General features: G+C 45.0%; 1 protein-coding gene across 1 annotated transcript; it reads left to right on the forward strand.

The window, feature by feature from the left end:
- Positions 1-2,434: 2,434 nt before the first annotated feature.
- On the forward strand, positions 2,435-3,430 carry LOC142435651 (PRAME family member 27-like). Its single transcript, XM_075539860.1, has one exon. It carries the CDS (start codon positions 2,435-2,437, stop codon positions 3,428-3,430), a length of 996 nt encoding a protein of 331 aa, XP_075395975.1.
- Positions 3,431-22,061: the final 18,631 nt, after the last annotated feature.

Raw genomic sequence — 22,061 nt, forward strand, 5'->3', positions numbered from 1 at the left:
AAGGGGGAACAGATTGCTCTGGGAAAGACAGGTAAATGATGCTGAAGCACAGGGGAAGAATGAGAGTGTAGACTTAAGGGAGGTCTCCTTTAAACTAAGACATGTAAATGAGCGAAAGCTTAGTCTTTTGTCCTCCTCAATGATGACGTGATGGATAAAAAAAAGTCCCTTTTTTATTCCAAAGCTATTAACAAAGATCTTGGCAGAAATGACTATGTTTAGTTTCTCTGTCGACAGGAGGAAACCCCAAATGAATCTGTATTTAATTGGCTCTGCCTTTATTTTTCCAGCTTTTATGTGAGACAAAGCTTTAACTGGGTCTCACCTCCTTCCCACCTCTCCTTTCTCTGTTACATGCACGGAATGGCCTCCTCTTACCACCTCTTTGACCTCCTATTGTCACTGCTGATTTTCACCTTGAGCAGCATATCTCACTATAATAGTGTAATTTGTCTTCTGTTTTACATGTTCTGCTCAGCTCTTGATGGTTTCTTCCATTGGCTTTAGCAATGCTTCTACCAATGTCAGGATTCAGAGTCTCCTTTGCGTCCAGCTAGGTCATTCATTCTTTTCTGTTTTGTGAAGGATTTTTCTTTCATACATGATACTATTGATGTCATGCTATAGCTGGTTCAGTTTTCTGTCGATCGTATTCACTTGATCACATCTGTTGTTGAGATTCTCTTGACATTCCAGTGGAATGTGTCTGAGGTTATATTTGCATTCTCCTGCATCTGATTCATGTCTTCAGCTTCATGGCCCCAGCTTTGCTTTTGCCTGCTGATAATGAACTCCCACAAAATGTCTTTTAGGTAAGGGCTTCAGTCAGAACATTTCATTTTCAATAAGTCATCAATAACAGTCAAATCAAGAAAACCACTTCAGCTAGATGGCTGCTTATTTAACTTTAAGCCCTTAACACCCCAAATGCTATATCTTTTCATAGACAGGCAGCTTTCCCCACCTTTACTTATACCCACATTTCATCTTACGTTATGGTATCGGGAAGGTGAGCATCACAGAATGCAGATAATTAGGACCAAGTGACTTTTGTTGAGGCAGTACTTGTATCTAGGCCCCATGTCCATCTGCAACCTTAATTCTTAACATATAGATATAAGTACATGGATCGGTTTCCCTCTCATTGTATATAAACAGGGTCAAGTATAAAGAAAATGTTTTGAAACCGATGATATTAGCATCCCTGCAAATGTGCTTGACACAATGAATGCATGTGTGGCTTATGATAAGAGATGTAAGAGCCCCCAATAAAGGTATTTCATAAAAGCAAAGAAACATCTGTCTTCCATTAAAAGAGACTTTTAAAAAGTGAATGCGGACATCCGGCTTCTTACTCAGAAAGTAAGTTTTGAGTGGAATTTCTATTTCCAGATGATTTCACTCTGTTGTGATGTTTGAATATTCTGCATTCGTGATCTAGGGAATGAGTGATGCAGATGAATCCAGAGAGTCAAAACCATCTGTTGTCAGAGCCCCTGAGCTGAAAGGATGAGACCTCCAGTCCCATGGATAAGTGTTCCCTAGCTCTGAAATGTCGGGCCCTTTCATCTCACTCTCAGTCTTTGAAACTTGAGGTAGCGTCCCCCAAATTTCCTACTTATTTTTGCTTCATTCACCTCCCCAGCTGCTGACGTCACTGCTTGCCATCAGATTCCTGACTGCCCATCTTGGATTCCACAGCCTCTGGGTCAACTTGAGTCAGAAGAAGAAGAATCCAGTTTGAAATCTAAGCCCACGTGGACCAGCCTCTACCACTGTGAGTTACTGGAAAGATTAGTATGGTCAGCGAGCTCCTCTCTGAGGGGCTAAGGGGATGACAGTGGAGTCCAGAGTGTGGAGGGCTAGGACAACCAGATTGGCTCTCCCAGAACACTGAGCAGACCTTTTCTTTTCATTCACAGGTCAGGATCGCTCTTGGAGCAGATTGATCAGCATGAGCAGCAGGAACCCACCCAGGTTCCTGGACCTGGCCATCCAGAGCGTGTTGCAGAATGAGGCCTCAGCCATTGCCTCTCTGGAGTGGCTGCCCACAGAGCTCTTCCCTCCCCTGTTCGTGGCAGCTGTTGTCGGAGATTACAGAGAGACAGTGAAGGCCATGGTTGGGGTGTGGCCCTTCCTCAAGCTCCCTCTGGGGGCTCTGATGGAAGATTGTCAGTCTCCCCCTGACATCTTAAAGGCTGCCCTTGATGGCCTTGCTATACTGCTTTCCCAGAAGGTTAAGCACAGGAGATGCAAACTGAAAGTGCTGGATGTACAAATGAACACTCGGACCAACTTCTGGAAAGTGTGGGCTGGACGCCAGTCTACTGCCTCTGTAATGTCATCAGAGGATCCAGAGTCCACCCATCCCAAGACTCAGATCCTCAAAGAAGACAAATGTAGGTCAGTGGAGAAATATCCAGCCTTGGCTGGCATGACGGTGCTCACTGACCTGTGCTTTCAGGAAGACATCCCAAATGAAATGCTCACCTTCCTCATCGGAAGGGTCAAGCAGACGAAGGACCTGCCACACCTGTGCTGCAGGAAGCTCGAGCTTGTTCGGAATGTTGCCCCGCTTCCCATTCTTGGGGAGATCCTCAACATAGTGCAGCTAGACTCTGTCCAGGAGATGAGATTGCTTGGTAGCTGGGACCTGCAAAGCCTCAACTGGTTCGCTCCTTACCTGGCCCAGATGGTCCAGCTGCATACACTCCTCCTCTCTGAATGCACCCTGTATTGCATCGTCCCTGGGGAGAACGATGAGGACGAGGCGCAGAAGCTACTTCAACAATTCACCACTCAGCTCCTCAGTCTGCATCAGCTCCACACCCTCATGCTGCACTCTGTGAACTTCTTTGGTAACCACCTCCACCAGCTGCTCAGAAGCTTGCAGGCGCCCTTAGAGACCCTGCACATACGCCGTTCCTTGCTTATGGACCAGGACTTGACATACCTGTCCTCATGTCCCTGCACCAGCCACCTGAAATCCCTTGACTTGAGTGGTGTACGCAGGCCTGGCTCCAATTACGAGTTCCTCCCTGCTCTGCTGAACAGAGTCTCAGCCACCCTGGCCCACCTGGATTTGGCGGACTGTGGCATCACGGACTCGGACTGCGATTACTTGCAGCCTGCTCTGGGTCACTGCTCTCAACTCAGAACCTTGAAACTCTGCGGAAACCCGTTGTCCATGGCTGTCCTACAGACCCTGCTGTTTCACACGTTCCCAAGGTGCAACTTTGCCTTTCTAGAGCTTCCTGTCCCCCTCAATTGCTACATGGACCCCCAGTTAACTCTGCCGTGGCATACCCTTGCAGAGGTGATGGAGCAGCTGAGGCTGACCTTGCAGCTCCATGGACCCCAAAGAATACGCCTTGCTTACAGGCACTGTCGCACCCTGTGCGATGCAATCTGCATCCGTATGGACAACTAGTGCCACAACCCTTTGCCATCTGTTCTCAATCCTGACTTCTACCTCGGGATCCCAATGTCGTATTTGGAAAGACTAGTGTTTCCTAAATTAGAGCGGTTTGGATTGAGTTCTTGAGCTTGAGGTCATGTTTGCCATGATGACGAAGGAGGTTGGAGGTATCGGTCAGAGGATGCATCTAACGTGATCAGCCTTCCTGAAGTCAAGCCTTAATTGCTTCACATCCATCTTCTGAAAGTGATGGAAAAGGAGATTCAGCAGCAGGTAGCAGATGTGCTCACCCACATCACGAATCAAAGCCAGGAGCAAAATACATCCCTGTCACCCACGGCCCCTTCCCTGGGCATATGCAGGACCTTGGCGACATGGATGCCCAGGCGCATGGAGTTCTTCAGGACTGCAGGTGTCCCCGATGCTAAAAAGCGACATGACCTTCCACTGACTCCTTTCCAGGGAGAAACCAAGTGCCGAGAGCCCTGCCCCACATTTCTGTCTCCTACCACTTGCAATAGTAGAAAATAAACGCCTGTTCCAAAGCCATGCACCCGTGCTATTCATTTCTCCTGCCGCAAGAGTGCCGAACTTAAGAACACCCAGTGATGCTCACCTTCCCGACAGGATCGCTGAAGACAAAGTGGGTGCATAAGCAAATGTGTTGGAGAAAACTGATGGTGCGTGTCTATCAAAAGATATAGCATTCGGAGACTTAAAGGCTTGAAGATACACAGTCAGCCATCTAGCTGAAAAGCAAACATGTCCACATGGAAAGACACCAGCCTGTGTGATCATGAGGTGTCAATGGGATTATGTTACAGGCATTTAAGACCCAGAACAAAATCATACTAATTTCAATAGGGGTGCAGCGGGTGGTGGGGAGGAAGTACAGAGTGGAATTCCCAAGCCCATCTGTAGACAATTGGACATGCTTTTACAGAAGGTGTGTCGGGGAGAAGTTGAGACACTCAGGGTGCAGTATGAATGAAACATACAACTTTCCTCTAGTCCTTTAAGGCTTCTGCCCACTCCCCCTGACTATCATGATCCCATTTCTACCTTAGAAATCCAGCCAGACCAGAGGATGTACACTCATAAAGATCAGAGCTGGAAACACAGGGAATCCAGGATCGATAAAGACGTTGGACCAATAATGAGAGTAGGGATGCCAAGAGGGTAAGGTGTAAGTGTGGGGAGAAAAAGGGAATCGATCACTCGGATCGACTTGTAACTCCCTCCCAGGGGGAGAAACAACAGAAAAGTGGGTGAAGGGGGACAGCGGATGATGTAAGACATGAAAATAATAATTTATAACAAACAAAGCGTTCAAAAAGGAGGGAGGGAAAAATAAGGAGCTGACATGAACGGCTCAAGTAGAAATAAAATGTTTTGAAAATGATGTTGGCAACATATGCACAAACGTGCTTGACACAATGGTTGGATGTGTGGATTGTGATAAGAGTCGCAAAATATTTAATGATCATGATAATAAAAACCTTGAGTATACCTACTGATGTCGGTGTGAGTTACTGTAGAATCACACCCCACCCGTAGCAACCCTCTTCACAACAGAACCAACACGGACCAGTCGTCTCCATCCTCACAATTGTCCCTATTCCTGAGCCCATTGATGCAGCCACCGTGTCACTCTATCTCCATGAGGGCTTTCCTCTTTTTATCCGCCCTCCACTCTGACAAGCAGGAAGCCCTTCTGCAGGGACTGGTTTTCCTGACAATATGTTCAAAGTACGTTCAGGAGAAGTCTTGCGCTCCATGCATCTAAGGATCACACTGGCCACACTTTTATGAAGGCACTTTGGTTTGTCATTTTAGCTGTCCACGGTGCCTTTAATGATCTTCTCCAGCGCCAGAATTCTAGTGCAGCGGTTTTACTATAGTCTTCCTTCTTCAGTGTCTAACTTCCATATGTGTAGAAGACCATGGAGAATACCATGGCTTGGTCAGGAATACCTTAATTCTCAAAGGACTATCTTGCTGTTCTGCACCTCAAGAAGGTGTTGTGCAACAGATTTCCTTAGGATAAAATGTGTTTTGATATTTTGAATACTGTTTCCATACCATTGATTGTGGATCCAGGCAAGAGAAGAATTGTGGACAATTTAAAACTTTTTTTGATAGTGAGGTAAGTATATATATTTTAGAATGCTAACGGTGTAACGACTTGTGTGTGGGCTGTTATCTAGAAGGCTGACAATTCAAGTCCACAACTTTCTCCACCAGAGAAATATGGGACTGAGTACTCTTGTTAAGACACTGGGACAGATGAGAGCTCTCAACACAAGGAATGCAGGACAGATAAAACTTCAGAAGCAATTATGGGTGTTGCGATACCATGAGGGCAGGTGTGAGGTGTGGGCAGAAGTGGAGGAGATGGGCAACCGATCACAAGGATAGATGTAGTACCCACCCCACCCCCGAGTGATACGAACAACAGAAAAATGGGTGAAGGGAGAGAGCAGACAGTGTAAGGTATGAAAATAATTTATAATATATCACTAACTCACGAGGGTGGGAGAGTGGGGGAAGGAGGGGAGTAAAGAGGAGCTGATAGCACGGGCGCAAGTAGGAAACAATGTTTTGAAAATTATGGTGGTGACATATGTACAAATGTGCTTGATACAAGTGATGTATGGATTCTTATAAGAGGTGTAACAGCTCTACCAATAAAGTTATATTATATATATATATAATTATGTTACCGTATACATACAATTAAATATATCTATGCTGTAGATCCCTTGGAGACTCACAGGGGCAGTTCTATGCTGACGAGTATAATCGCTCTAACACAGCAAAGTCTTTGAAGTAATGGGTGATGCCCAGGAGGATGACTGATAACGTTCTCTAACATAAAATGACACTAATATTTTCTAAGGTGAATCAGAGACATATATAAATTTTAGATGCATGAAAGTTGAGTGAGTTTGCACTTAATTCTCGCCCCAATGTAAGAACAATCAGCTCTCAGGACAACTTCCTGCTTGATGCTGCATTTCCTCAAGAGAAGAGATCTCTGAAGAAACACATGCAATAGCAAAGTATAACGTAGTAACTCGTAGGTGCCTGGCCCTCAAAAGAACAATGTCAGCATTCTTAAAGCTTTAAGTCCCAAGAAGCAAGCATCTAAATCAGTGCCCATTGACGTTCCACACCTTCCGTTCAATCCAGTGATTGTAAATAATATAACCCTGTTCTAAATGATGGTATCGCATCGCAGCTTCAGTTGTGCACACCTGCTTTGTAGTAGACTAGAGCTGACAGGGGGAAGCACACAGCCCATTTGCGTTCATCACAGGTGGATTACACTCCACATGACTGCCCTGTAATCACCATGGAGGGATGCGAACAGCCCTGTTATCTCACAGAGAACAGTGTGAATTCAATGATGGCCGACGTCGCTGTTGTTCTGTGTCAGAGTCACATCTGATGCGCAGGGACCCCATGCACGACAGAAGGACAGACTGCACACTCCTGTTCCATCCTCACGACTGTAAGTTTCAGGCCCTTGTTGCAGCCACTCCATCAATCCATCACATCAAGGGACTTCTTTAGTCTCCCTGTGCTTCTCCAGGGAATGATCCCTCCCCAAAACCTGTCCAAAGTATGTCAATTGAAATCCCATCATCCAAGGCTGTAAGCAGCAATCTGGTCACATTTCTTTCAAGATAGATAAGCCTGTCCTTTTGGCACACCTGCGCTGATTAGAAATCATCCACTAATTCCTTATTGTGATCCCAAACGATTTTTCATCCATGTAACCGTGCAAGGACGAAGTGTTTTGGAATGCCCCATCTTCTCATCGCTACCCTAATTGGTGATGATGCACACCTTTTGTGTTGGAGGCAGCTGAACTCTGGTGGGACTGGACCTTTGCGGGGGGATTAGACCAGCTGTCCCGCATCAAGCTGGGTTTGAAGTGAGGCATGTGGATGAAAGGAAAAGAAAGAGCTATGTACAAAGCATGGGACAGGGAGGACTCCAATCCAATGGACTGAAGTCTCCAGTATATTGGAAGCTTGGTATATATACTCTTCTTACACAGGGACTTGGTTACAAAGCAAACATCAAAGCACTTAAACATTCCTAAACTCTTATCTATGCAAATGTAACTTAACTAGTCACAGTTTCTTAACCTTAGAATAATAAAAGCACTAGGTTCAAAGACAATCACAGGGATATGCAAGATTCAAGAGAGCCTCAAAGAGATCCTAATTAACTGAGTTATCCCTCATTGCTTTTTAGCAGCAAAGTCACAAATAGTCAGTTTGCAATGCTTTTGTCTGCAGAGACACAGAGACTCAGGGTACTAAATAGTCACCCATTAGTAAACACCTTGGTCAGCTGGATGCTTCCTACAGACCTTAACTTCCTCTTTTTGCGGATTTCTTCTAACTGGTGCAACAAGTCTGTGAGCACGGTGTAGTGGTGTTTTGCAGCTGCCACTGTTCTGCCTGAACTCGTTTGCTTCTTATTTGGACCAGACGTTTCATGTGAGACGTCTCAGACTCTCTGGAAATAGTTTGGATTCAACAAATTTCCTGAGGGAGCAGGAAGTGAAATGTCAGGACACCAAATGTGAAATGGTGACAAAGACTTTGATCCAATCCCAACAGACAGATACAGTCATCCCCTACAGAAGTGGTTCCCAACCTGTGGGGCGCAATCTCTGTGGGGGGTCAAACAATCCTTTTACAGGGGTGGCCTCAGACCATCGGAAAACACGTAAATATTTCACAATATATAATTACATATTGTTTGTGATTAATACTGTGCTTTAATTGTGTTTAATTCTGTTCAATTTGAAACAATGAAAATACATCCCGACTATCAGATATTTATATTATGATGCAGAACAGTAGCAAATTACATTTAGGAAGTAACAACGAAAATAATTTGATGGTTGGGGTCACAACAACATGAGGAACTCTATTAAAGGGTCGTAACATCAGGAAGGTTGAGAACCACTGACCTGCAGGTAGTCCCCTAAGTTTATCTTTCTACCAAGGGATAGTAGGGAAGAATGAATTTATGCTTGATGAATCCTTACATAGTTTGGAATTATTCCTTGTATAAAGGGAGAAAGATTTTGTGATACTTTAACGTGCATCATAAAATACAGGAAATAAGTTTTCATTTGTCAGCAATAGTGTGCATATTCTTTCTGTGTTCCTGGGAAGGGGGCATGGAGTGATACCAATAAGCCCGGGAGCCTATGATGCATAGCACTGGTTCTCAACCTTCCAAATGTCACGATCCTTTAATACAGTTCCTTCTACTGGGATGACCCCCAACCACAAAATAATGTTTCTTACTACATCATAATGGTAATTTTGCTACTGTATGAATCATAATGTAAACATCAGACACGTAGGAATTTCATTTCACAAATTGAACATAATTAAAGGATAGCCATTAATCACATAACAATATGTAATCATGCTATGTGAAATATTTATTTCTAATTACAAATAGATGACATTTGGTCTTGAAACATGGTGTAGCATGGGTAACTCTCTTCACACCTGGCAGTAGTATGTGGGCGTATCTGCATATGAATAGAGGAGCAGTGTCTCTGTTGCTAAGACCTTCAGAAATACGTGTTTTCCAATGGTCTTAGGGGACACTTCTGAAAGGATCGTTCAATCACTAAAGGGGTGGCGACCCATAGGTTGAGAACCTGTCATGTTCAGCCAGGAGGAAACTAGGGATCCGTCTTAATGTTTCCTGCAGGATGGCAAGGAGGTGGAAGGGATGCAATTGCGTAGAGTTTGGTGTATTTTATTTTTTATGAGACAACGTGGGATCCTGGAACGGATCTACAGGGCACTCCCACCAGGTGCTCCACAGAGAAGTACATGTTCCATGCTCCAGGCACTAATTACGCCCTCAGAAACCATGGAGGGGTCTTGCACATCATGGGATGCTGCACTGTATCAATGGTTTATATATTGGCATCCAAACCAGAAGATCACGGTTTGAACATCAGCCTTTCTGTTTTGCAGGAGCTGCATGCATTCCAGGATGTGTTCATCCGAGTGCATTCAGTTGCTCTACTCAGCATAAACAGGGTATAGAGACACGGGGAGACTTGTCATTCCCTATATTTTTCTGCCCTCATTGCCTTTGCTCCTGAGTTTGGTTTGTGTTATTGTTTTGTGAAATAATGTGGCTTCCATGAATGGATCTGTTATAATGGAATCCTGTGTGAAGACATTCCTTAGTAGAAGGATCAGGGTGGGATAGTAATCCTTAATCCCTCCTCAATTTATGTCACGTGGATGTCGGGGGAGTTTCTTGAGCTGTAGATCCTGATCCTTCTAACTCCCAAGTGATTTTAGAGAAGTGAGCAGAGAGAAGCCTGATCTCCCTGCAGAAAGAAAGGAGATGGGGAGGTCAGGAGCTGCATGGGGCAGCTGTGTCTGGCATATCCAAGCACTCATCCCTTCACAACCCCAAGGAAATAGAAAGGAAGCGAGTTTCTCTGAGGTGTGGCTAAACAGAACTTTCATCTCTCATGGGATTCAAGTACAGAACACCCTGGTGATAGAATACATAGCTGTCTGCAGCCAGGAAAGGGGTGTGGATCGGGGTGTGACTCTGGATTGGCAATCCCTTCCCAGTGATCTACCTAGGCCCAGGTAAAGCCAGATGCTAAAATACAGTCAGATTTCAGAGTCAGTTCACACTCTCATATGCTATCAGTATACTGGGAACCGGTCCTACACCCAAAAGAAGACAGAGCATTCTCTCAGGTAGATGCCCTGAATTTGGGCTTCACACACCATAATAAGACAATTACTTCAGGGTGGTGGTGCTTCTATCACTGTGAAATGATTAAGGATCCTAGTCAAAACCCTTAATCCCTTAAAATCCTATGTGCTGCAGTGAATTAATTGGGATCTCTCAGCGAACCATGGGTTCTTAATGAGAAACCGCTGAGGATCACGACTGTTCTGAGAAAGGAAAGGTAGAGGGAACTACGGACAGGATTCCGTTGTAAGTGATTATTACAAAGGCTAATTGTGATGGACGAAGCCTGATCTCTCAACACAAAGATGGGTTACTGTCCCCAACCTCACTCATGGCCGTCAAGCCTATTCCAACCCAGCAAAGCCATGGGGCAAAGAACTGCACTTCTAATCTGGGAATTCTTGTATTTCCCCTCATATGTGATTGGTACTTTTCTCTGTAATGAGATTATCGTTCTGTTTCCTGGAACACATATTGATCTAATAAGAGGGAGAAATAAAATTCACAATCAAGAAGATATGAAATCAAAATGCAACACCACCACCACAAAAAGCACTCAATGATATACTGTGAGAAAAATATCAGTGACAACCACACACAAGTCTGAAGCCATCATTTCCTAACAAGCACCAACACACACATGGAGAGCCACACCCCACGCAAAAATGTTATACATGAAGAACAAAGAAGCTTAACACAATACACTTACACACTCTCACACAACATGTGCAAGCATAAGGCAAAATTTCTGGAATATACATATCAATAACCTCACCCAAGGTCAATGGACTAATTCTAAAGTTAACAGAATGAGAGAAGCGGTTGGGTCAGATAATATAATCTATTAAATGCTATCTCATGCTTCCTCAGACCTCATACACACAGACCTGAAACTACTTAAAACCAGCGGCCGCCCAAAAGCATATGAAGCATAGAGCAACCAAAGGAAAGCCGGGACCGTACTATTGATAAGTGTTTAACTGAATAGCAGAAGAAAGGAGACCTAGACCAAGTAGCTTCTCTGGACGTGCGGTTCCTGCCTGGTGAACCTCCTTGGCCCAAGTTAAGTCTGAGACCCAAACACACAGTGCTCGCCAAGGGAGGTCCGGCCCAGAGATGTTGCAAAGAGAAAAGGAAGACACCCCAGAGCACACAGGGAGAGTCTTCTCCTGCAGGTGATGCCCTAGATTTGGATCTGAGCTACCTAAACAGAGGGACCATTAACGTTGGGCGTTTTAAGAACCCTAATTGGTGATGTTTCTCCCATCAGAGCACTTGAGAAGAGAATGTACAAGGCTCTTTACAGAAGTCAATCCTTCAAGCATGTCCAGTGTGACCTAATAATCCCTACTGTGCTCTAGGGAGACGCAATTGAGGTCGCGTGTTTGGTAATCCACTGGGGTGCTTACCACCAAGTCACTGGTGCAAAGCTCTCAGTCAATCTGAGGGACTTGATGAGGCCTCTACTCCTGGAGAGATCGACAGTCATTAGGAAGCTAAAGAGGCACTTCAGTTCTTTCCCATAGTTGATTCCTAGTTGGAAGAGGCACAGAATTCAAGTAATGTTGTGCCTTGGGAAATTAATTACAGAGATGGATATCCATAAGGACAAAACCCTGTCACACATGTGAGATTCTGGGCTCTAGAGCCATGTCGGTAACCTATTGCTTAATCCACTCTCAGCAGCTAACCCACTCCTCAAAGTTTTCTATGTTGTCTCAATCTCGGTGGGGAAGGTGTGATGCTGAGAGTTTCTGTCAACAGGGCCAGGTCTTGATTCTAAGGTGTTGGTTCTTTACGATGGCATCATCCTTGTTGATGGGATTTCATAAAATGCCATCAATTCCAAGCTGAGACTTACTGTGAACAGCCAATGAGGGGGAAGAGAGCTACCTGTGGGTGTGGCCTCATGATTTAAAAGGTCTCCGTGAGAGCTCTGTAGCTTTGTTCTGGACCTGGACTCTTCCACTGACCTGAAGGTTTGGGGACTTGGGAGAGAATCGTTTCATCGTTCCTGCTTCTCTGGAAGTTGTCAGTCTCAACACACTTGAGGAAGAAGGCTGCCATTGGACCTGCCATCTTGGATTCATCATCCACTGTATCTGCTTGATTACCGGTAAGAGTCCAAGACTGAAATGTGAGCTTTGCCAGCCTCTGGAACTGAAAGTTGAAATAGGGAGTAAGCAGAAAATTCTCTAAATGGTTCTGTGGCATGAAGTGGTGAGGGAACTAGGCGTTTGTACATGGGGTACCCATCTTGGCCCTCTTGGAGACCTACGTGAAGTGAGTGTTTCTATATTGTGTTTTGAACATATGGATGTGTTTCCTCTACTCCATATAAGCAGAGTAAACAGATTATGGTGTCCTGTTCATCCTCAATCCCCTTCACACCTCAGAATCTATTCAGGTACTTGATGTGTCTTAATATCTTGTCTTTGTGCAATGGTCCATTATGTTATCAACTTGCTGGGTAGAGGTGCTCCGTGGCGTGGCAGGTATGTAAGGATGTCAGTTTGGGAGCTGGGCTCCAGTGTGGGCTTATTCCTCCATCAATCAAGGGTTGGAGACTTCAAAACAACCAGACTCTGCAATTCACACCGATGGCAGTCTGCTCCCATAAAGACAGACAGCAGCGTTAACCAAAGTAGGTCATTCTGCCCTCTGAGGTTAAATGGGAATGCGCATTCATTGCAAAAGAGATGCCTGTACTTTATATATGGGGCTTTCTGTTCCAATTAAAAATTATAGCATTGGAAACACGTAGGGGCAGTTTACTCTGTTCTATGTGGCTACCATTCATGGACTTGGACAGTGACAGTAAGGTCCTGATACTTTATTTCAGCTTTCCCACAAAAGGTTTCAATGACCAGCAAGTGTATGAGTAACTTTTCTGTTTTCCTAAGAAGACGGCTCACACGAGGGCTAATAAGTGTACAAGCTTGTGATATGTAACCTTGAGTGGACTAGAGAGCAGTTGTAACATGTTCTACAGTATAGCCATGAGGGGGTATAGCATGAAATGACACTGGATTCAGTTTATTTCCTTTATTACATTAAACTGTGGTATCTTTGATTGGATCTGCTATGATGGGATCCTGTAGGAAGCTGGTCCAGGGTCAAAAGATTCTGTGTAGGATAGCAATCCTTAATCCTTTCTTAATCTTTACCAGATTGATATAAGCAGAGGTTCCTGGGGTGTGAATTCAGAACCTTTGACCCAGCTAGGGATTGGAGAAAAGTTGGCAGAGAGAAGCAGGATCTGTCTGCAGCAAGACAGGTGACTTAGATCTGGGTGCCTCTGTAGACCTGCAGCCCCTGCTTGGTGAAGCTCCTGAGCTCATTAAGGCTGATGTTCAGAGACTCAGTGATCCCTAGGCAAGTCAAGCCTAGACATTTTGCAAGAAGACAAGGAACTGGGCCAGAACACACAGGGAGAGGAACCTATCCTTGAGCTGAGGTCCTGGATTTGGATTGTATACAAATGAACAATAAGACAGCACATCTTGGGGGTTTTAAGACCCCCAGTTGGTGACGCTTCTCTCATAATCTCCCTTGAAATCTGAGAGAACGTGCTGCACTCTTCTCCAGAGAGCAATGCTGCATAGACACCCAGTGGGGTCCACGAATCCCTACTGTGTTTGAGAGGGATGCTATCTCGGTGGCATATTTTGTTAGGCTTTGGGTTGCCCCCCGTCAGGTCAGCAGTTCAAATCTGATCTGTGATGATACATGAGCCCAGGCTCTCTTGCAATGATTGACAGTCCTTAGGAACCCAAAGAGGCATTTCACTTCCATAAGGTTTCTCAAAGTCAGAAGAGAGTCAGTGGGTGTAAGGTTTTGCTTTGGGAAATGAGCTACCCACATGAAAATGCAAAGGAACAACTATACTGCACATATGAGAATTTTGGTGATGCAGCCTTTTCTGGAAACAATTGCTAAATCCACTCTAATGTACTAACACACTCCTCAAAGTTTTCCATGTTCTCTCACGCACAGTGTGCACAGAGATGGCTGAGGGCTTGTGTCAACAGGGTTGGGGCTGGATTCTCAGGGGTTGGTCAGTTCTGATGGCATCAGCCTGGTTGAGCAGATTTCAAAAAGCCAAAATTCCATGCTGAGCCCTACTGCGATCAACCCATGAGGGTGAAGATAGCGTCTTTGTGGGGGTGGTCGTATGATTTAAAAGGACTCTCTGAAAGCTAATGATCTTTGTTCTCTCCTAGCCCAGTCTTCTGACCTGAAGGTTTGGGAACTTGAGACAGAATCTTGCCATCCCTCCTGCTTCTCTGGGTGTTGTCAGTCTCAACATCCTTTGAAGAAGAAGCCTGTCTTCTGAGTTGCCCAGCTTGGATTCGTCAGCCACTGGCTATCAAGGGTAAGAGTCAGGAATGAAATCTGAGCCTTCTCAGTCCCTGCCACTGTGCGTTGAAATATGTATCATTAACATGAAAGCCCTCTACTTGTAAATGAATCTGAGGCTAACATGGGAGAAGGACACGGTTGTCGGATGGCGGGGTCCACAGAGTGGCCCTCCTTGAGATCTGAGCAGACCTGTTTTCCCATCCACAGGTGAGGAATCCTCTTGGAGCAGAGTGATCATCATGAGCAGCAGGAACCCATCCAGGCTCCTAGACCTGACCATCCAGGGCGTGTTGCAGAATGAGGCCTCAGCCATCGACGCTCTTGAGTGGCTGCCCACACAGTTCTTCCCTCCCTTGTTCATGGCAGCCGTTGCCAAGGGACACAGTGAGGTGGTGAAGGCCATGGTGCACTACTGGCCCTTCACACAGCTCCCACTTGGGGCTCTGTTGGAGGATTGTGTGTTTCGAGAGCTCATCTTAAAGGCTGCACTCGATGGCCTTGACATCCTGCTTGCCCAGAATGCTCAGCACAGGAGATGCAAACTGAAAGTGTTGGATTTACAGCTGCACACTGGCACCAACTTCTGGAATGTCTGGGCTGGAGCCCCATCTACTGACTCTGTGATGTCATCAGAAGAGCCTGAGGACACACCCCGCAGAATTCAGATGGAAAAAGGACCCCATTCCAGATCAGGAGGGAAGCACCAGCCCCTGACCTCCGTGGAGGTGCTCACAGACCTGTGGTTTGAGGAAGCTACCTCAGAGGTACTGCTCACCTTCCTGATTGAAAGGGTCAAGCAGAAGAAGGCCCTGCCAACGCTGTGCTGCAGGAAGGTGGCATTTCTTGGACCTCTCCCACAACTTCACATTCTTGGGGACATCCTGAAGATGGTGCAGCTGGACTCTGTCCAGGAGGTGGAAATTCATGGCAAATGGGACCTGCACAGCCTCAACTGGTTTGCTCCTTACTTGGCGCAGATGGGTCAACTGCAGACCCTCTTTCTCTCTGGAGTCATCTTGGGTTGCAAGGACTTCGGCAAAGACTGCAACGTGGAGCAACTCCTTGCCCAATTCACCTCTCAGCTCCTCAATCTGCATCAGCTCCAGCATCTCTTCCTGGACTCTGCCTGCCTGCCCAGTGGCTGCCTCATCAGGCTGCTCACACGCTTGCCATCTCCCTTGCTGACCCTCAGCCTGACTGATTGTGTGCTTTTGGACAAGGACTTGACTTACCTGTCTTTATGCCCCTGTACCAGCCGCCTAAGGACCCTGGTAATGTGTGGTCTATCCAGGCCTAGCTCCAGTTATGCATTCCTTCCGGGTCTGCTAGAGGTTGTCTCCACCACCCTTATGCACCTGAACTTAGCTGGCTGTGGGATCCAGGACCCTGACCTCAGGGCCTTGCAGAATGCACTGGGCCGCTGCTCCCAGCTGGTCACCTTGATGTTATGTGGAAACTCCGTGTCCTGGGATGTTATGCAGGAGCTGCTGCAGCACACCAACCCTCACTGCAAGTTCTTGGAGCTCCCTGTCCCACTGCATTGCTACTTGGGCCCCCAAGGAATGCTGCACTAGGAAGGTCTCCTCCCTGTCTTGGAGGAGGTGATGGTGATCCTGATGCCCAACGGGGTCAATTCTGTAGAATTCTGTAACCACAGAGATACTAACAGATCATTGCATGCCATCCTCATCCAAATGGACAGCTGATGCCATCATCTCCTTCACGCTATCTTGTCAGTCCAAAACGTCCAGCTGTGGGTGCCTTGCCCCATTTTAAAGCGTTCATGTTCCCTATGCCTAAGTGATTTGTTCTTGAGGTACACGAGGGTCAGGAATCTTCTCTGTGATAAAGTCGCCTTCAGATGTGAAGATTTCAGGATGCATCAGACATCACCCTCACCCAAGTCAACCCTCGCTTGCTTCACCTGCCTTGTAGAAGGCATTGAAAGAAAGATTCCAGCAGACTGGATGCTGACCCCCCTCAATAAAAGATGGCAGGACGGCACCATGTTTTTGGAATTGAAGGTCTGATCTTGGGCATCTTCTCGATTCACTGCAACCTGGATTCCACCACCTAGGAAACTCTCCAAGAAATTCAGAACCCCCCTTGTTGAGAAGAGACCAGCCCCTTTCCTTCCAAGCCATTGAAGCACATTGTTCAAAGTCAGGCGTAAATTTGTGTACACTGCGTTCAAATAAACATCTCTCCGTAAAGCCATTCATTGTGGTATGGATTCCTCTTGCAGCCTGAGTGAACATTAATTATTCATGACATGGTTTGTGGTTGCACACTCATCAGAAATGGGCATCCACATTTGGGGGCACTGGTCTCCCTCTTCTTTGCCTCCAATATTACCACGTTCAAAGCTGGGCTTTGGCCAATTTCCCAAGTACCAGGACGCCTGGTTTCAGTAATGCACCTAGGGGATACTTCAGTTATTTCTTGATGTCATTTGGGGAACCCTATTGCATCGTTGCATAGCACCTTATCCCTGGTGGGGCTTTGAAGAAAGTAATGGGCAGATAAGCACAAGATCTGTAGAATAATCCCACCAGGTGCTCCACAGGGAAGGATGAATTTATCTGCTTCAAACATTTATGTTCTCAGATATCAGAGATTTTGGCTGCCTATGATGGACAGGGTGGCTGTTGCCAGTGTTTGTATCAATATACAAACCAGGAGATCAGGGTTTGAACATAAGTCTTCCTGTATTTCATAGGCTGAGTGCATCCCAGGGTGCATTCGTCAGAGTGCACCTGGTTGCTGTACTCAGCATCAACAGGGTATAAGGACGTCGGAGCTCATCATCCCTGTACCTTTCTGCACTCACGGTTCCTGCAGCAGCTGTCTGTCTTGTCTTTTGTGCATATCTCATCTACTTGCGGTGGGGCTTTCTCCATGTCTACTTGGATGGGACAGGATTTTCTGTAGTTTGGTAGTGATGCAATTATATATATTTTAGAGCTCTAATGGTCTTGCGACTTTTGTGTTGGGCTGTCATCTAGAAGGTTGAGAGTTCAAAACCACAATTTTCTCCCCCAGGGAAATATGGGATTGACTCTTTTCATGAAGACACAGGGACAGATGAGAACTCTCAGCACAAGGAATCCAGGACAGATAAAACTTCAGAAGCAATCATGGGTGTTGCGATACCATGAAGGTAGAGTTTTGGTGTGCACAGAAGTGGAGGTGGTGGGGAACCAATCACAAGGATGGATGTAGAACCCACCCCACCCCTGAGTGAGACGAACAACACAAAAGTGGGTGAAGGGAGAGAGCAGATAGTGTAAGATGTGAAAATAATTTATAATTTATCATTAAGTCACGAGGGTGGGAGAGTGGGGGAAGGAGTGGGGTAAAGAGGAGCTGAGAGCATGGGCTCAAGAAGGAAACAATGTTTTGAAAATGATGGTGGCGACATATGCACAAATGTGTATGGATTTTTATAAGAGGTATAAGAGTTCTAACAATAATATTATATATAAAATATATCATATATAAAATTATATTACTGTATACATTCAATCAAATATACCTATGCTATAGATCCCAATGCTGTAGTTCTACGATGCCGAATATAGTCTCTCTAAGACAGCAATGTCTTTAGGGTAACGGAAGTGATGCCCAGGAGGATGACTGATAACGTTCTCTGACATAAAATGACAATGATTTTTCTAAGTGTTTTGGAATGCCCCATCTTCTCATCGCTACCCTAATTGGTGATGATGCACACCGTTTCTCTGTTGGAGGCAGCTGAACTCTATTGGGACTGGACCTTTGCGGGGGATTAGACCAGCTATCCCGCATCAAGCTGGGTTTGAACTGAGGCGTGTGGATGAAAGGAACAGAAAGAGCTATGTACAAAGCATGGGACAGGGAGGACTCCAATCCAATAGACTGAAGTCTCCAGTATATTCAAAGCTTGGTATATATACTCTTCTTACACAGGACTTTTTTACTAAACAAACATCAAAGCACTTAAACATTCCTAAACTCTTATCTATGCAAATGTAACTCAACTGGTCACAGTTTCTTAACCTTAGAATAATAAAAGCACTAGGTTCAAAGACAATCACAGGGATATGCAAGATTCAAGAGAGCCTCAAAGGGATCCTAATTAACTGAGTTATCCCTCAATGCTTTTTAGCAGCAAAGTCACAAATAGTCAGTTTGCAACACTTTTGTCTGCAGAGACACAGAGGCTCAGGGGACTAAATAGTCACCCATTAGTAAACACCTTGGTCAGCTGGATGCTTCCTACAGACCTTAACTTCCTCTTTTTGAGGTTTTCTTCAAACTGGTGCAACAAGACTGTGTGCATGGTGTGGTGGTGTTTTGCAGCTGCCACTGTTCTGCCTGAACTCGTTTGCTTCTTATTTGGACCAGACGGTTCATGTGAGGAGTCTCAGACTCTGGAAATATTTTGGATTCAACAAATTTCCTGAGGGAGCAGGAAGTGAAATGTCAGGACACCAAATGTGAAATGGTGACAAAGACTTTGATCCAATGCCAACAGACAGATACAGTCATCCCCTACAGAAGTGGTTCTCAACCTGTGGGGCGCAATCCCAGTGGGGGTTAAACAATCCTTTCACAGGGGTGGCCTCAGACCATCGGAAAACACAGAAATATTTCACAATACATAATTACATATTGTTTGTGATTAATCACTGTGCTTTAAGTGTGTTTAATTATGTTCAATTTGTAACAATGAAAATACATCCCGACTATCAGATATTTACATTATTATGCAGAACAGTAGCAAATTACATTTAGGAAGTAACAACGAAAATAATTTGATGGTTGGAGGGTCAGGTCACCACAACATGAGGAACTCTATTACAGGGTCATAACATCAGGAAGGTTGAGAACCACTGACCTGCAGGTAGTCCCCTAAGTTTATCTTTCTACCAAGGGATAGTAGGGAAGAATGAATTTATGCTTGATGAATCCTTACATAGTTTGCAATTATTCCTTGTATAATGGGAGAAAGATTTTGTCATACTTTCACCTGCATCATAAGCTACAGGAAATAAATTTCCATTTGTCAGCAAAAGTGTGCATATTCTTTCTGTGTTCCTGGGAAGGGGGCATGGAGTGATGCCAATAAGCCCAGGAGCCTATGATGCATAGCACTGGTTCTCAACCTTCCAAATGTCGCGATCCTTTAACACAGTTCCTTCTCCTGTGATGACCCCCAACCATAAAATCATTTTTGTTGCTACTTCATTCATAATGGTAATTTTGCTACTCTTCTGAATCGTAATGTAAATATCAGACATACAGATATTTCATTTTAGAAATGGAACATAATTAAAGGATAGTGATTAATCACAAAACAATACATAATCACACTTTGTGGAATATTTATTTCTAATTACAAATAGATGACATTTGGTTTTGAAGCATGGTGTAGCATGGGTAACTGTCTTCACGCCTGGTACTTGTGTGGGGGGGTATCTGCATGTGAGCAGACGCCTAGGAGATGCATAGAGGAGCAGAGTCTCTTCCTAAGACCTTCGGAAATATGTGTTTTTCGATAGTCTTAGGGGACCCCTGTGAAAGAATCGTTTAACCACTAAAGGGGTAGCCACCCATAGGTTGAGAACCGCTGATGTTTAGCTTGCAGGGAAATGGAGATCCGCCCTAACGTGTCCTGCAGTTTGGCAATGAGGTGTAAGGGACGCAATAGTGCAGAGTTTGTTTTATTTTATTTTTTATGAGACTATGTGGGATCCTAGAATGAATGTACGGGGCACTCCCACCAGGTGCTCCACAGAGAAGAGCAAGTTACATGCTCCAGGCACCATTCACTCCTTCAGAAACCATGGCGGGGTGGTGCACATGATGGGATGCTGGACTGTTTCAGTAGTTTATCGTTTGGGATGCAAACCAGAAGATCACGGTTTGAACATCAGTCTTTCTGTTTTGCAGGAGCTGCATGCATTCCAGGGTGTGTTCATCCGAGTGCATTCAGTTGCTCTACTCAGCATAAACAGGGTATAGAGATATGGGGAGGCTTGTCATCCCCTACATCTTTCTGTCATCATTGCCTTTGCACCTGAGTTTGATTAATTTTATTCTTTGATGATATAATGTGGCTTCCATGAGTGGATCTGCTATAATGGAATCTTGTGTGAAGACATTCCTTAGTAAAAGGATCAGGGTGTGGGTAGTACTGTTCAATCCCTTCTCAATCTTTGTCAGATTGATGTCCGGGGAGTTTTCTGAGCTGTGGATCCAGATCCTATCATCTACCAAGGGATTTTAGAGATGTGAGCAGAGAGAAGTCTGATGTCTCTGCAGAAAAAAGGAGATAGAGAGGTCAGGAGCTCTCTGAGGCAGCTGTGTCTGGCACATCCAAGCACTCATCCCTTCACAACCCCAAGGAAATAGATATAAAGGGAGTTTCTCTGAGGTGTGGCTGTACAGAACTTTCATTTCTCAAGGGATTCTAGGTGAGAGCAACCTGGAGATATACTACAAAGTTGACTACATCCAGGATAGAAGTATGGGTCAAGTTGAATCCCTGGACCTGTAGTCTCTTACCAGGGAGCTTCCTAGACACAATGTAAGGCAGATGCTAAGATACAGGCAGATTTCTAAGGCAGGACACGCTCTCACATGTTACCAGGTGATGAGGAACCGGCCCTAGACCCAAAAGAAGACAGAGCATTCTCCTCTGGTTGATGCCCTGGATTTGGGCTTCACCCGCTTTAATGATGAGATAGTTACTTCAGGTTGGTGGTGCTTCTATCACTGGTAAAAGGATTAAGGATCATAAGCAAAACTCTTAATCCCTTAAAATCCCATGTGGTGCAGTGAATTACTTGGGATCTCTCAGCAAAGCATAGTTCTCTAATGAGAAACTAATGACTATCATGATTGTTCTGAGAGAGGAAAGGTAGAGAGGATTACTGGCAGGATTCAGTTGTAAATGATTATTACAAAGGTTGGTCAACGTCACCCTCCTCCCTCACAGCCATCAAGTCCATTCCAACCCAGCAACCCCAGAGGGCAAAGAACTAAACTTCTAGTCGGGGAATTCTTTATTTACGGATCATATGTGATTGTCAGTTACAAAGTTATAATTCTTTTCCCTGGGAAAAATATCAATCAGATATGATGGAGAATTAAAATAATTCACAAACAAGAAAAAATGAAATCACAATTCAATACCACCACAACCACAAAAAGCCCTTCATGAGGTACTGTGACAAAAATGTCGGTGACAACCACACACAAATCTAAAACCAGCATTTTCTCACAAACACCAACACACACCAGAGCCACACCCCAGGCAATGATGTAACACAGGAAGAACGAAGAAACTGAACACAATACACATACACAATCACACACAACATGCACAAATAGAAAGCAAAACTGCTAGAATGAATACATACACATCAATCATCTCACCCAAGGTCAATGGACTATTCTAAATTAAACAGATGGACAGAAGCTGATGGGCCAGAAAACAAAATCTATCAAATGCTACCTGTTA

The sequence above is a fragment of the Tenrec ecaudatus genome, chromosome Y (genome assembly GCF_050624435.1).
Source record: "Tenrec ecaudatus isolate mTenEca1 chromosome Y, mTenEca1.hap1, whole genome shotgun sequence".
In the NCBI taxonomy this organism is placed as follows: domain Eukaryota; kingdom Metazoa; phylum Chordata; class Mammalia; order Afrosoricida; family Tenrecidae; genus Tenrec; species Tenrec ecaudatus.

Excerpts from the sequence above, each read along its gene's own strand:
- LOC142435651 (XM_075539860.1), top strand. The coding sequence starts at position 2,435 with ATGACGGTGCTCACTGACCTGTGCTTTCAGGAAGACATCCCAAATGAA.